Source organism: Pan paniscus, chromosome 15 (assembly GCF_029289425.2).
Source record: "Pan paniscus chromosome 15, NHGRI_mPanPan1-v2.0_pri, whole genome shotgun sequence".
In the NCBI taxonomy this organism is placed as follows: domain Eukaryota; kingdom Metazoa; phylum Chordata; class Mammalia; order Primates; family Hominidae; genus Pan; species Pan paniscus.
Genome location: NC_073264.2, coordinates 59,600,798 through 59,615,036, shown reverse-complemented (window position 1 = coordinate 59,615,036; position 14,239 = coordinate 59,600,798). Strand labels below are relative to the sequence as shown.

The 14,239-nt window shown below is 35.2% G+C and overlaps 1 protein-coding gene across 13 annotated transcripts in view; it reads right to left on the bottom strand.

Moving 5' to 3' along the window:
- The window catches only part of KIAA0586 (KIAA0586 ortholog), a 119,292-nt gene that overhangs the window by 53,602 nt on the left and 51,451 nt on the right, over positions 1-14,239 (bottom strand). For all 13 annotated transcript variants that reach the window (XM_014347567.4, XM_008957006.5, XM_008957007.5 and 10 more), the window contains exons 21-26: positions 10,607-10,806; positions 6,164-6,323; positions 5,222-5,444; positions 4,457-4,710; positions 3,091-3,167; positions 1,062-1,193 (exon numbers count right to left, since the gene is read on the bottom strand). In XM_014347567.4, the coding sequence (XP_014203053.2) occupies positions 1,062-1,193; positions 3,091-3,167; positions 4,457-4,710; positions 5,222-5,444; positions 6,164-6,323; positions 10,607-10,806 (1,046 nt within the window). The remainder of the gene's footprint in view (positions 1-1,061; positions 1,194-3,090; positions 3,168-4,456; positions 4,711-5,221; positions 5,445-6,163; positions 6,324-10,606; positions 10,807-14,239) is intronic.

The window sequence follows — 14,239 nt, the reverse complement described above, 5'->3', positions numbered from 1 at the left end:
AAAATCTGGCACTCTTCTGTCTGCACTTCTAAGCCAACAACTCTATAATCACCCATCCAAGCTCCTAAGGTAGGAACCTCAAGATTATCCTTAAAAAAAAGCTTCTTTACCTCTCTCAACCAATGACCAATTACTGTCAATCCTATGTCCTTAAATTTAAATCTCTCTCCTCTCTATTTCTGCTGTAACTGTCTTTGTTCTCATTCTCTCTTGCTGGGACTACTCCAGTGGTGTTCTGACAGATCCCCCATGTCTCCCTCATTTGTTTATGGCTTCATACTCCTTCCTAAGGCAACTCCCTTGTCCAAAAACCTTCATGGGCTCCACAGTGCCCAAGCCTTACCATGGCCTAAATAAAATGTTCTTTATGATCATCTGGTTCAATCTCCTTCTCCAGATGTATCTGATTCTTCATCTAAAGTTCTAGCCACACAGAGATTTTCAATACTTTCCAAATATGCTTTAATATTTCTTGGCTGTCATCCCTTAACAAATGGTATTTCTGCTTCTGAAATGTCCTTCCCTTTCGTTGCTGCCTGCAAAGTCCTACTCCATCTTTAAAGACTGACATCAATGTAATATTGTGTATGAAGTGTCATCTAACTTCAGGCAGAGTCTTTTCTCCTGTGTGTTCATATAGTACTTGTAAATACAGCTATTTGATTAGTTATTGCACTGTTGAATAATTACTTGTGTAAGCCCTTATCTTCTTACATGACTGTAAGCTGCTTAAAGGTAGGGGTCATGTCTTACTTATCTTTGTATCTTTTCCAAGGTTGTGTCTGGCATATAATGGATACTTAATAAATAATTGCATAATGAATCCTCACAAAGCTTCAGCTTTTTTAGCAGTAGAACAAGGTGGTTGGAACAGATGGTCTAAATTCCTTTCTGTTATAAAACTCTACAGTTCCATGATTCCAAGTTAAAGTTGCTATAACACTGACCCTTGAAAAAACCAAAATACTAGCATGCTTTAACTAGTAGTAAGAATATTTTAATTTTTTCCTGTATTTAGATCTAACCAAAAAAAAAAAAAAGTCATTAAAGTTAAAAAGTACCTCTGAATGACAGACTGCTTGCTGGGAAACTGCTGACTCCTGGTTTTGTTTAGCAAAAGAAAGAATTGCATCTGCATGAAATTTTTTATGGGACATCCTAATCACTTGCCCTTCACTAGGAGGATCATCCTCCTAAAAGAAACATAAAGACAATTAATAAAAATAAATTATTTCGAACAATTGCATTTTTCTCAATTTAAGATTAATAAAAACTTATCAGTCATGAAATGATGATATTAGCATTTTTGGAAAGGAGATGAACTCTTTATTTTCATCTAGTTCTCATTTCCATTTGTCTATAATAAAAGCCCTCTATCTTTGCCTCAAATATAAACCACAGTATAATTTGGTACAACATAAACTGGAGATTATAAAAACATAAAAATCAAACCGTCTGTCCCACACAGTTGAGCTACCATGAATCATAAATGTTTTATATGATATCATTGTTTTTGGGTCACAGCCTCCTCCTCATATTTCTGCAGTAAAGTAATGCCACAGTGTGGCAATGGGGGCAAAGCACTGTAATACTGCAACTTGGACCACAAGCAAAAATGAAAAACTGCAGAACTATGGTATGGCAGCTATAGACCTCAATGTCCCTTTGCCTTTGGGCTGACATCTGGCTTACTTGGCGAGGGCATTGGTATTGAAGACCCTCACTGGAGCACCCTGTATAGGCTTCCTCATGCCTCAAAATAGGCCCATCCCAACAATGAGGAACAGTGTGGGCCTCAGAGTCCAACAAAGTAGATTATCTTGTAAATACAGATATTAACATGACTTTAAATTCATTGAAAGTATTTGTATTTATTTTTCATGAAATAAAGTTTATTAACTCCAGATTATAAGTCCCTATCCCCTAGCTATGTATAGATAAATGCCCACTGGTACATGATTTCAAGTTATTTGGGGTTTTTCCAGATTGTACTATTGTATTTGACTTTATTATGAATTTGTAGCATATGTGATTTAGGCATAGTAAAAATATCAACATTAGAATTTAGTTTCAAATGTAGAAAAAGAGAAACAAGTTATAATTTAGTCTTGGTTCGGTTTAGCTATTTATTTTAAATAAATTTAAACATGCTTTGCCACTTGAAAAAGTTCAAAGAGAGGAGAAAAATGCTATAATTGTACACTAATAGGCCAAATGTTAGTAATGCTTCTCTGAAAATAAAGATATCTCATTTATGCCTTCTTCCCATATTATTTCATAAAAGTGATTGCTATGCTCTCTTCACAATTAGCTCAACCAATTACTTGCAATAATTACTGTTTAAAAATTGTTTCATTAAAATCTTATCAAAAAACTTCTTAATGAAGTATCTTCATAGGCCTATGTGAAATAACTTAAAAAAACAGCAACAATGCTTTAAAAAGATGTGAATAAACATAGATGATAGTTGAGTACAATTACCTTTCCTTGCTTAGGTTGTTTAAAAATATATAAAAAGTAAAGATTTCTATTCCTTAACGGTTTTTTCAAAAGAAAATTCTTACTATCACTTCTATATATTTATATATAATGTGATAGTTTTAAATATCAACTTTTGCTTCTACAGAGCTAGATAAAAACTAGAAAGGGTTAACATCCCTGGACCTCATTTTTCTTTTTAAGCCATTAAGTTTAAATATTTATTAGCACAAAGAATTATAATCATGGTTAGGGAAAAATAACAAATGTATTACAAGAGAGTTGGTTTAAATAGGTAAGATCCTGCTTAAATATTGTAAAGACAACATACAGAGGTAACAATTTGCAATCAGCTAGATTTCATTACCTAATTACATTAAATGTATATTTTTTACTACTAGAGCCACGAGGGTTAATAATAACTTTTTTTCATTCTCACAATTATAAGATTACATAATGAAATGTGCAAGAAACCCTAAATTATTTCATGGTTATTTTACTAAATTTTGTGTCTATAACTCAAAAAATTGAGAAAAAACCTGATCAATGGCAACCAATTCATACAGATATTCTTCCTGTCAGAATTCAGTGTTGGAGTCAATCGTTACTTACCATTTCAACGGCATCATGCAGAGTGCTGGATAAGCTATCATTAAGGTTTGTCAGGTACAGTCCTATATCTTCTAAAACTAGAAATTAAAATATAAAAGTTTAGAAAAAAAAAGAAACACAAACTTAGTAAATAATCTGACCATAAAGCCATAGCATATTAGATTCAAAATTATACTGCAATGGAAATACTGGCAAAGTTTATAAACAAGTAATTCACAAACTACTCAATCTTACCAGTTTTTTTGAAGTACAATTTATAACAAAGATGAGAATTTTGTTTAACCTACCAGTTTGTTAGAAATTAAAAACTATAAATATCAATTGTAGTTATGAAATTGAGAAACGGGTATTCTCATATACTGTTGATATAATTAAAACTGATTAAGAGCTAAAAATCCTTTCTAGAACTTAGAGCAAAGAAAAAAAAATCCTCTCTAGAAAGCATGTTGGTGATGCATCTTTAAAGTAGACTCAGCAATTTAGCTTTTAGGCATGTATTCTAAGGAAGAGACCAGATAAGTGCACAAAGACATATATACATGAAAGGATGGTAATTAGAGAGTTGTGTATAGACTGAAAGCATTGAAAACAATCTAAATGCCCTCTATTAAGGGATTAAACAGACTACACAGCCATAAAATAAAAATAAGAAAAATATGGAGTTATATTAAAAGATATCCACAATATATTATTTGGTAAAAAAAAAATTCAGGTTTCAGGCTGGGTGAGGCGGTTCAGGCCTACAATCCCAGCCCTTTGGGAGGCCAAGACGGGTGGATCACTTGAGCTCAGAAGTCTGAGACCAACCTGGGCAAAATGGTGAAACTTCATCTCTACAAAAAATATAAAAGTTAGCCGGGCGTGGTGGCACATGCCTGTAGTCCCAGTTACTCAGAAGGCTGAGGTGGGAGTATCACTTGAGCCCAGGAAGTTGAGGCTGCAGTGAACCATGATCATGCCACCTCACTCTAGCTTGCATGACAGTGAGAACCTGTCTCAAAAAAAAAAAAAAAAAAATTCAGTTTTCAAAACAATATGCATAGTAAGATCCTATTTTTAAAGGTAAACATACATCCACATACGTATGTATTTATGTGTCTATATATGCATAGACAAAAAAGACTGGAAAGGCCTACCCCAAACCATTAATAGTGATATTATTTCTGGAGGGTGGGATTATGAGGAAGATTTTACTTTCTGAAGTTAAGACCCAGAAAAGTTAACTAAATTGCATTGAGTCCCCTATTCTTTCTACTATACCATGTTAAATCTTGAAAGTTAAGTAAAAACACTTTAAATAGAAAAGTATTACTTAGGGAATTACCATAATCTAACAAGTGAAATCAACTAATACAAATTAACTTACTCTTGGGGGCCAATTTTTGACCACAGCTAAATAAAATCTCTCCTTCAGAGATGGGTTTATCTAAAGTTTCAGTTTCAGTGACAGTAACACTCAATGTGCTCTCCAGTGTTGATGAATCAGAACCTGGCATCTGTGAGGGGGAAGGGGCCTTGGTGCCGGCAGGAAATGGCATAAAGGGAACTGGCTCTGGAGGTGGAGGCTGAGCAGGGAAATCCATACTCTCTGGTTCTTCATCCTTAGCCACAGACATTACACTAAGAAAATAAAGACATATTTGGAGCTTGTTAGGTCACTGAAGGCCTGTATTCATTTTGATATAAAAAACAGACTCGAAGACTATGTCTCCTTTAGCAAAATATTTTTTTAAATCTGCACTACTATAATTAACAAGATTTTTAAAAGTTGTTTTCATGCTTTAATCATAGGCCATCTTGAAAGCTCTTCCATACAGAGAGATATAAAATAATATAAAAGTTAACTGATCATAGTAAATAATGATCCACAATAGGGAGAAATTGTTTTCTATTTTATTAACAATATAATAGATACCTTTATTTCTAGCTGTTTCAAACCTTTTAAGAAAAAAGGTGAAGGTATAATTTGATAATTTTTCAAAACTCAACATTTATGAAAGTTCTTTCTTTCAAAGTATAAGGTAGTCTGTGGTTTATAAAGCTTTGTATAATATTTCTATGTTTTCAATGGATCACATAAGTCAAACATAAGTTGAAATGTACAGTTACTAGTGAGTATGTTCTCATTTACATAGCTCTTGGATGAAGTTCTTCTTGAGGTGAGTTAGGGTTCTCTTCTTCCAGTGGCAGGTCTCCATCACGCCATGGCTTGGGAAGCTCTGGGCTTGATACCTTCAATTTATCAATGGAAATATCTGACAAAGTTGGGGTAAAAACTGCCGCCGCTGGAGGAGGTGTAGTAGTAGGGGTAACTGTTGGAGTATTAACAAGCATGATGGCAGGCATATCATCTCCTAAAGATTTTTTTTTTAAAAGGACAGAAAAAGATAGTAGTCAGTAAAGAACTCCATAGGATGGCATGATACATTGCTTCAGATATCCCTTACCATTTTAGCACACAAATAATGGCAATTATAATTAATAATAATAATGACAATGGTGGTAGCCATTAATGTGATAATTCCTAAATTTAGTAAAGTGTTAAAAAATACCTTGAGAAGACATCATTGTTAATACCACCATATACTTAAAGTAGTCTAAGCATCTATTCAATTGTATACTTTTTTTTTTTTGTGAGACGGAGTCTCACTCCCTTGCCCAGGGTGGAGTGCAATGGTGCGATCTCAGCTCACTGCAACCTCTGCCTCCCAGGTTCAAGCAATTCTTCTACCTCAGCCTCCTGAGTAGCTGGGATTACAGGCACGTGCCAACACACCTGGCTAATTTTTGTACTTTTAGTAGAGAGGGGTTTCACCATGTTGGTCAGGCTGGTCTCAAACTCCTGACCTCGTGATTCACCCGCCTCAGCCTCCCAAAGTGCTGGGATTACAGGCGTGAGCCACCATGCCTGCCTGGCCTCAATTATAGACTTTAAGAAGTCGCAATCAGTTCCTAAATTTCCTTGTGAGAAAAAATGATTTACTAAAACCTAGTAAGCAACAAGTACATATACAAATCATGAAATTTAATAGTTGCTAAAATTAAAACCGAGTTATAGAAATAAAGTTTCTACCTTTTTCAGCACATATTTCTTTCACAGGAAAAGCCATATCATGATCCGAATCACAGGGAGAAGAATCTGGAGTCTTTACCAAAACACAGTCCTTAGTAGGTGATGAAGGTGAGCGAGGAGGCGTAGGCTGTGGGGTAGCCAGTGGGGTGCACACTCTTGCCTAAAATAAATAAAACAAGATAAACTGTGTTTATAATCACCCAAATAAAAGTAATTTGAAAATAATATGAACTCATTCATAGACTATATATAATTTAAATTGATGGCGGGGTTAAGTACCCTACCTCTTGAACCTCTACCTGTTAGTCTACGATTGGCCTGCAGCAAGTCTCAGGCAATTGAAATAACTCTGCCTCTGAAGTGGTCCCCACAGAATTCTAAGGCACCCTCTTTTAAAATAGAGAAGAAGTAATTTACATTCCTACCAACAGTGTATAAGTGTTCTGTTTTCTCTGCAGCCTCACTAGCATCTGTGGGTTTGTATTTTGTTGTTGTTTGTTTTTAAAATTTTTATTTTTAATTTTTGTGGGTACATAGCAAGTATACATATTTATGGCAATCTGCTTTTTTTTTACTTTTTAATAATAGCCATTCTGACTGAAATGGTATCTCACTGTGGTTTTAATTTGCATTTTTCTGATGATTAGTGATGATGAGCATTTTTTCATATGTTTGTTGACTGCTTGTATGTCTTCTTTTGAGACCATTACTGGGTATATACCCTAAGGATCGTTATACCAAAAAGATACATGCACTCATATGTTCATTGCCACACTATTCACAACAGCAAAGACATGGAGTCAACCTAGGTGCCCATCAATGGTGGACTGAATAAAGAAAATGTGGTACACATAAACCATGGAATACTACACAGCCATAAAAAAGAATAAAAATCATGTCATTTGCAGCAACATGGACGGAGCTGGAGGCCATAATTCTGAACAAACAAACAGAGGAAGAAAAAAACAAATACCACATGTTCTCACTTATAAGTGAGAGCTAAACATTGAGCACACATAGACATAAACATGAGAAAAACAGACACTGTGGACTATGATGGCGGGGGGGGGCAGGAGGGAAGAAGGGGGAATGAGTTGAAAAACTACTTTTGGGTACTACACTCACTACCTGGGTCCAGTATATCCATATAACAATCCCACACATGTACCCCCTATACCTAAATAAAAGCTGAAATTTTAAAAATAAAGAAGACTGAAAGATTAAATAGATAAAGCTGATGATCAAACCCAATTACAGACATGAAGGAAAGGCATAAAACAGAAAGGAAGCATTTTAAGTGATTGACAACATACCAAAAAATCAGCCTTTTTGCACACACACACAAACTGAGTATATAAAAAGTAATGGAAGGATAAGAAGAATTGGGAGTTAGGGAGAGATGAAGACAGCAGGGAGATGGAAAGTACTGGAGAAGGAAAAATGTAACAATTTAATATTAATTTGTTGAATAGGTAATCATTCAAATGGTTCAAAATTCAAAAGGTACAAAAGGATAGTGAAAATTAAGTCTCTCTCCTACTCTTGTCCTTTCTACCTAGAGCTCTTCCTCAGAGTTATCAAATAATCTTGACTTCAGTCATTTCATATGTATGATATATGGATATATCTATGGAATAAGTTCCCAGAAGTGGGACTGCTCTATTAAAGGACTAATTATGTTTTTAATTTGAATAGATATTGCCAGATTTCCTACTACAAGATTTTACTATATTATACTACCACCAGAAGGTAGGAAAATGACAATTTCCCCCAGATTTATCAAACTTTTAGAGTTTTGCCGATCTGATCAGTCAAAATGCAATTTCAATAACTTTTTTCTTATTATCTATGAGGTTGATCATCTTCATCTTTTAATATGTACATGGGTGATCTGTATTTCTTCTATGGATATGAACTGTCTGTCCTCTGACCATTTTAAAGATATATTATTTGGGCCAGGTGTGGTGGCTCACGCCTGTAATTCCAGCACTTTGGGAGGCTGAGATGGGCAGATCACGAGGTCAGGAGTTCGAGACCAGCCTGGCCAACAGGGTGAAACCCCGTTTCTACTAAAAATGCAAAAATTAGCTGGGCGTGGTGGCGGGCGCCTGTAATCCCAGCTACTTAGGAGGCTGAGGCAGGAGAATCATTTGAACCTGGGAGGCAGAGGTTGCAGGGAGCCGAGATCACGCCACTGTACTCCAGCCTGTGCGACATGAGCAAAACTCCGTCTCAAAAAAAAAAAAAAAAAAAAAAATATATATATATATATATATATAAAATTTGACTTTTTCTTCATTCTAAAGTCTTTATATAAGGTGATTACCCTTTATTCTGTATTATGGGTTGCAAATTAAGATGCAGTTTAAAACCATGAAGCATATTAGAATTTCTATAGCATTGCTTAATAATTAATGTACTCTTAGTCTTCATTTTAAAATGAAAGAAGTACACGATGTCTTTTTTTCTTCTTGACTGCATAAACATATAGCACAGAAGTGTTGTTTTCAAATATAACGCTATATTTAATATATATAACTCATCATGATGAAAGGATCTGAAGGTATTCTTCTAGTATTGGTAATGGATAATAAAAATGATAAACTATTAGTAACTGAGTGTTTATTTACCAAGTTCTAGGCACTAGATTAAGCTCTGTCCATATATCATCTCACTTAATCTTCCACAAAACTTTGGCAAAGAGAACACAGTACCATAAAGATGTCAATCCTTCTTAAATGAAACCAGTCAAAATTGGTTTAATTCCCACTGAAATCTCAACAATATTTTTTATGGAACTTAAGAACTAACTTTAAAATATATGTGAGAGATTAAAAGGCCAAGAAAAGCCATGACACTTCTGAAGATAAAGAATGACAAGTTGCAGGCTGGGAGTAGTGCTTGCCCTACTACATATTTAGGAAGTAGATTTCAGCAAAGCCATGGTCATTTAAACTAAGTATTCTATCTTTATTATAGACATAAAACTAAAGTAGTGGAGCTTGGAATTCAAATTCAACTTTTACCAACCCCAAAATCCAAGCTCTTTACAATGGTTTTCCCACATTTTCTCATCCAATCACCCTCATGAAAATATATGCAATATATATAGGCAGAAAGCAAACCAAAGTAATTGGCATAGAAAAAACCATAACCCTGACCACATCTGTACTGCATATATTCCCAATGAGCTAATAAAGCACAGATCAAAACTACAGATCAAATCTTTGGCACACTAATCACATTATACCACAACAATCTCTACAAAAGTAAAATACAGTATATAACTTTATACATCAAATGATGTTTAAATGTTTCATGTATATAAAATGATGTCCTTGTGATCTATAGGATCAGAAGTAACTATAGTTTTAAACAGCTGGTAATACAGAGTAAATTTTGGCTTTGTATAATTTCATATTGCTATAATAGATTATAAATTCTTTTTAACACAAGTAAGGTTGATTAAACAAGCAATAAAAGTTCCTGAAATGCATTTTCTTTTAAAGATTAAAAATATCAGTTCATATAATAACGCAAAGCAATGTATGATCCTTGGCTATATCTTGATTAAAAAAAAAACTGTAAAGGATACTTTTGAAACAATTAAGGAAATCTAAATATGGTCTCTATATTCTATATTATTAACATGCCAATGTTAAATTTGGGGGGGTGTGATAATGGTATTCTGGTTATGTAAGAAAGCAACTTGTTCTGTGGAGATACTGCTGATGCTTCTAAGGTAAAGTGTCATGATGTCTGTAACTTTCAAATGGTTTTTAAAGGATATATAATATATAGCAGATATAAAGACAGATTTTTATAAATGTGCCAAAATATTATCAATCAATAAATATGAATGACCCTTGAATAAATAACTAAATAAAAACATAGGTTTGAACCGCAAGAGGCCAATCATACAAATTTGGTTTTTTCAACCAAATGTGGATCAAGAACAGTATTCATGAGATAAGAAATCCATATATATAGAGGGCTGACTTTTCATATTCTTTGGTTTTACAGGGCCAACTGTGAGAGTCGAGTATGCAAGGATTGGCCAATTCTCCACGTACACCAATGGACAACTGTATAGGTAAAGGGTGTACAGATGTTCATTGTATCATACTTTCAACTATTCTATAGATTTAAAAGTTTTTAAAATAAAATGCTGGGGGAAACGTTACTTTAATCATAGCAACAAGGAATAAAATTCTACCACAAGCTGGGCATGGTGGCTGGTGCCTGTAATCCCAGCTACTCAGGAGGCTGAGGCAGGAGGATCACTTAAGCCCAGAAATTCAAGACCAGCCAGGGCAATAAATAAAGACCATGTCTCTAAAAATGATAATAATACTTCTACCACAAACCATGATCTTATGGTATGCAGCTTAAGATTCATCTATTTTACTATTCTTCAATAAATGTCTCAAAAATTCCCCATACCGGCAAATATGTTTCATTTGTTGAAGCATCCCCAGAAACACCTGTAGCAACAGGACCTTGCTTCTTTGCTTCTCTGTCACCCAGCATGACAGCAATGGTCTCAGCAAGAGCTTCGTTAACAAAATGTTTAATCACATTTGAGTTCACAGGAACACCAGCATCAACAAAAAGCTGGAGGGCGCCACTGCTTGTTCCTTCCACTAAAAGTAAAAAAAAAAAAAAAAAAAAAAATCAGAATAAGTGGGCAAGAAATATGCTTGCAATTCAAACTTTCATTATTATTATTATTTTTTTTCTTGAGACGTAGTGTCACTCTGTCACCCAGGCTGGAGTGCAATGATGTGATCTTGGCTCACTGCAACTGCCACCTCCCAGATTCAAGCGATTCTCCTGCCTTAGCCTCCTGAATAGCTGGGACTACAGGCACGCGTCACCATGCCTGGCTAATTTTTGTATTTTTAGTAGAGATGGGGTTTCACCATGTTGGCCAGGCTGGTCTTGAACTCCTGACATCAGGTGATACACCTGCCTCAGCCTCCCAAAGTGCTGGTATTACGGGCGACAGCCACCGCGCCTGGGCCAAACTTTCATTCTTAAAAGTTCAGAGATGCCGGCCGGGCACGGTGGCTCACGCCTGTAATCCCAGCACTTTGGGAGGCCAAGGCTGGTGGATCATGAGGTCAGGAGATTGAGACCATCCTGGCTAACATGGTGAAACCCCGTCTCTACTAAAAATATAAAAATTAGCCAGGTGTGGTGGCGAGCGCCTGTAGTCCCAGCTACTCGGGAGGCTGAGGCAGGAGGATGGCGTGAACCCGGGAGGTGGAGCTTGCAGTGAGCTGAGATCGCACCACTGCACTCCAGCCTGGGCAACAGAGTGAGACTCTGTCAAAAAAAAAAAAAAAAAAAACACAAAACAAAGTTTAGAGATGCCAATATACGTGTATGGGGGTGGGTGGGGGAGGGTGGAAAGAGGAATAAAAATGAAAATACAAACATATCTACTTATTATGAAAAAGACTAAGAGGACAACTTACATAACAAATATTCTCTGTAAATAAAAAAAAGGGAGATGAAAATTTACTCAGATGGCCTCTTCTCTACTACTACAGAATTTAGTGATAAAAATGGGCACATTAAATGCCCTCATCTGAATACAACTCACATTTCCAAGAGTATAACAACAGGAAACTCTGTGATAGATCTTGACTACAACAAAAGAATGCACTAAATATAAAGGCAAACCTCCCTTCCTTCTAGTTTCAGATACATCAGTTATTAACATCTACTGCAGTTGAGGTGCTTGTTATCAGATGTCCCATAGGTATATTAATATCTGAATGGGTTGTACTTCTCACTTACATGAATGTACATCAAATTAAGTAAAATCTCCTGGAGAGACTTTACTTGACTTAAAGTAGTGATATTTATAAAGCTCCATGTGGAAAATAAGTGGATACTCATTTGTACAACCTGATGGAGATGTGACCTCACCAAAGAGTACTGCTTAAGTAACACAACTATAGTAACAATATCCAGAATTCCCTAAAAAGTGGGTAGAAGTCTAGTGGGATCACTTGTTGATGGGGTAAGTAACAGCAATTTGCTCTTGAGTTACCATAGCAGAGACTATCCCAATCCCACATTCATATTCAACAATATATGTTGATACATCTCCTTTTTAGTTTCCATAATTCATTCTTTGAGCATGGCCCAAAATCAGAACATCGTTTTTATAAGGTCCCAAATCCCCACCCAGACACTGGCAAAACAAAAGCAAACACAAATCTTTTACAGGGAAGAAAATAGGATCTAAATACCCAATTTGTAAATTGTCAGATTTTCACCAAGAAAAAAATTTTCTCATAAATTTGTTGTTCATTTTTGTCCTCCCTTCAAAGATGAGATGATGAGAGAAAACTGGGATAGTAACAACAGAAGGAGGCATGTGAGCTATGCTAAATAGGACAAATTAGCCAAATGCAACAATAAACTCTATGAAGCTGGGATATAGGGTATGGCTGAGTGGGGAATGAAGAAGAGCAAAGCAAAGAAAATAGAACAAATAATAACTCCAAGGCTTTAGAGATTGGGTGCTGGGAGAACTGTGATCTCAAAAATGAGAAGCATTTTAGACATACTAAAGATGAGATGCCAGGGGAGCATCAAGCACAATATTCATCAACCAGCAGAACTGCAAGTTGTCGGCCCAAATACATGGCTTAGGGTTCATCAACTGACACAGGATAACTAATGTCAGGAGGAAACTGGAAAAAAACAGAAAAGAGGACAAAGCATGGGAATTAGGGAAATAATTTTATTCAAGTAGCAGAAAATAAAATGAGAAAATGAAGGTCTTGAAGTTTTTTTTTTTTAAAAAAGAGGAAGAATTAACAGAATGAAGTCTAAGCAGCCAACACCAGGAGAAGAGTTTAAGAATCAGAGATGGTCAATAGTGCCTATGCTTGAGCCATACAGTAAAACAAGGATTTGAAAAAGGGAAGCATTTTTGACAAGCAAATGCTGTGAGAAAGGAGTTTCTTGAGGGGGAGGGCAAAAGAAGGCCAACCCATAAGGACCAAAGAGGAAGTAGGTAATGAGAAATTAAAGTGGTGAATATAGACTCTGAAGTCTAGGATTCGGGCTGTTAAAGGATAGTCTATGAGGGAGAAAGAATAGCTTATCCTGAGGCTGGAAAGAAGAAAAAAAGTAGAGATAATGATAAACAGGAATAAAAAAGAAAAAAAAGAACAAAGTTAGAAAAACTTTCACTATCTAATTTCAAGTCTTACTATTAAATTACAGTAATCAAGAAGTATGGTATTAGTATAACTTACAGGTGAATGGGACAGGATACAAAGTCCAAAAACAAGATGCACACATATATAACCAATTGATTTTCAACCAAGATGTTAAGGTAGTTCAATGGAATAATGATAATCTTTTCAACAAATGGTATTAGAACAGCTGGATACCCATATGCCAAAAAACCCCAAACAAAAAAGAACTTGATCCTTACTTCACACCATAAAACTTAACTCAAAATATACTATAGACCTAAATGTGTCATCTAAAACCATACATCTTCTAGAAGAAAACATAGGAAACTATTTTAATGATCTTGGGTTAGCAAAGATTTTTTTAAAAGCAGCATGCAAAAATCCCTACAAACTACTAGAAAAAACCTGATAAATTAGACTTCTTCAAAATCAATCTTTTTGTCTTCAAAAAATAATGCTGAGAAAACAAAAAGGCAAAACACAAAGTAGAAGAAAATATTTACAAAACATATATCCAATAAAGCACTTATATCCAGAATAGATAAAAAACTTCATACTCAGTAATATGAAGACACGACTCGAACTTAAAAATGGTCAAATGATTTAAAAAGATTTCACCAAAGTAAATATACAGATGGCAAATAAACACATTAAAAAGTTGTACATCATTAATAATTATACTACTCAGGTATTAGTATAGTTAGGGAAATACCTCCACATATGTTCAGAAATGGCTAGAATTATAAACACTGACAACACCAAGTGTTGGGGAGGATGTGGAGCAACTAAAGTCACATACACTGCTGGGTGGAATGCAAAATAGTACACCCACTTTTGGAAATGTTTAGCAGTT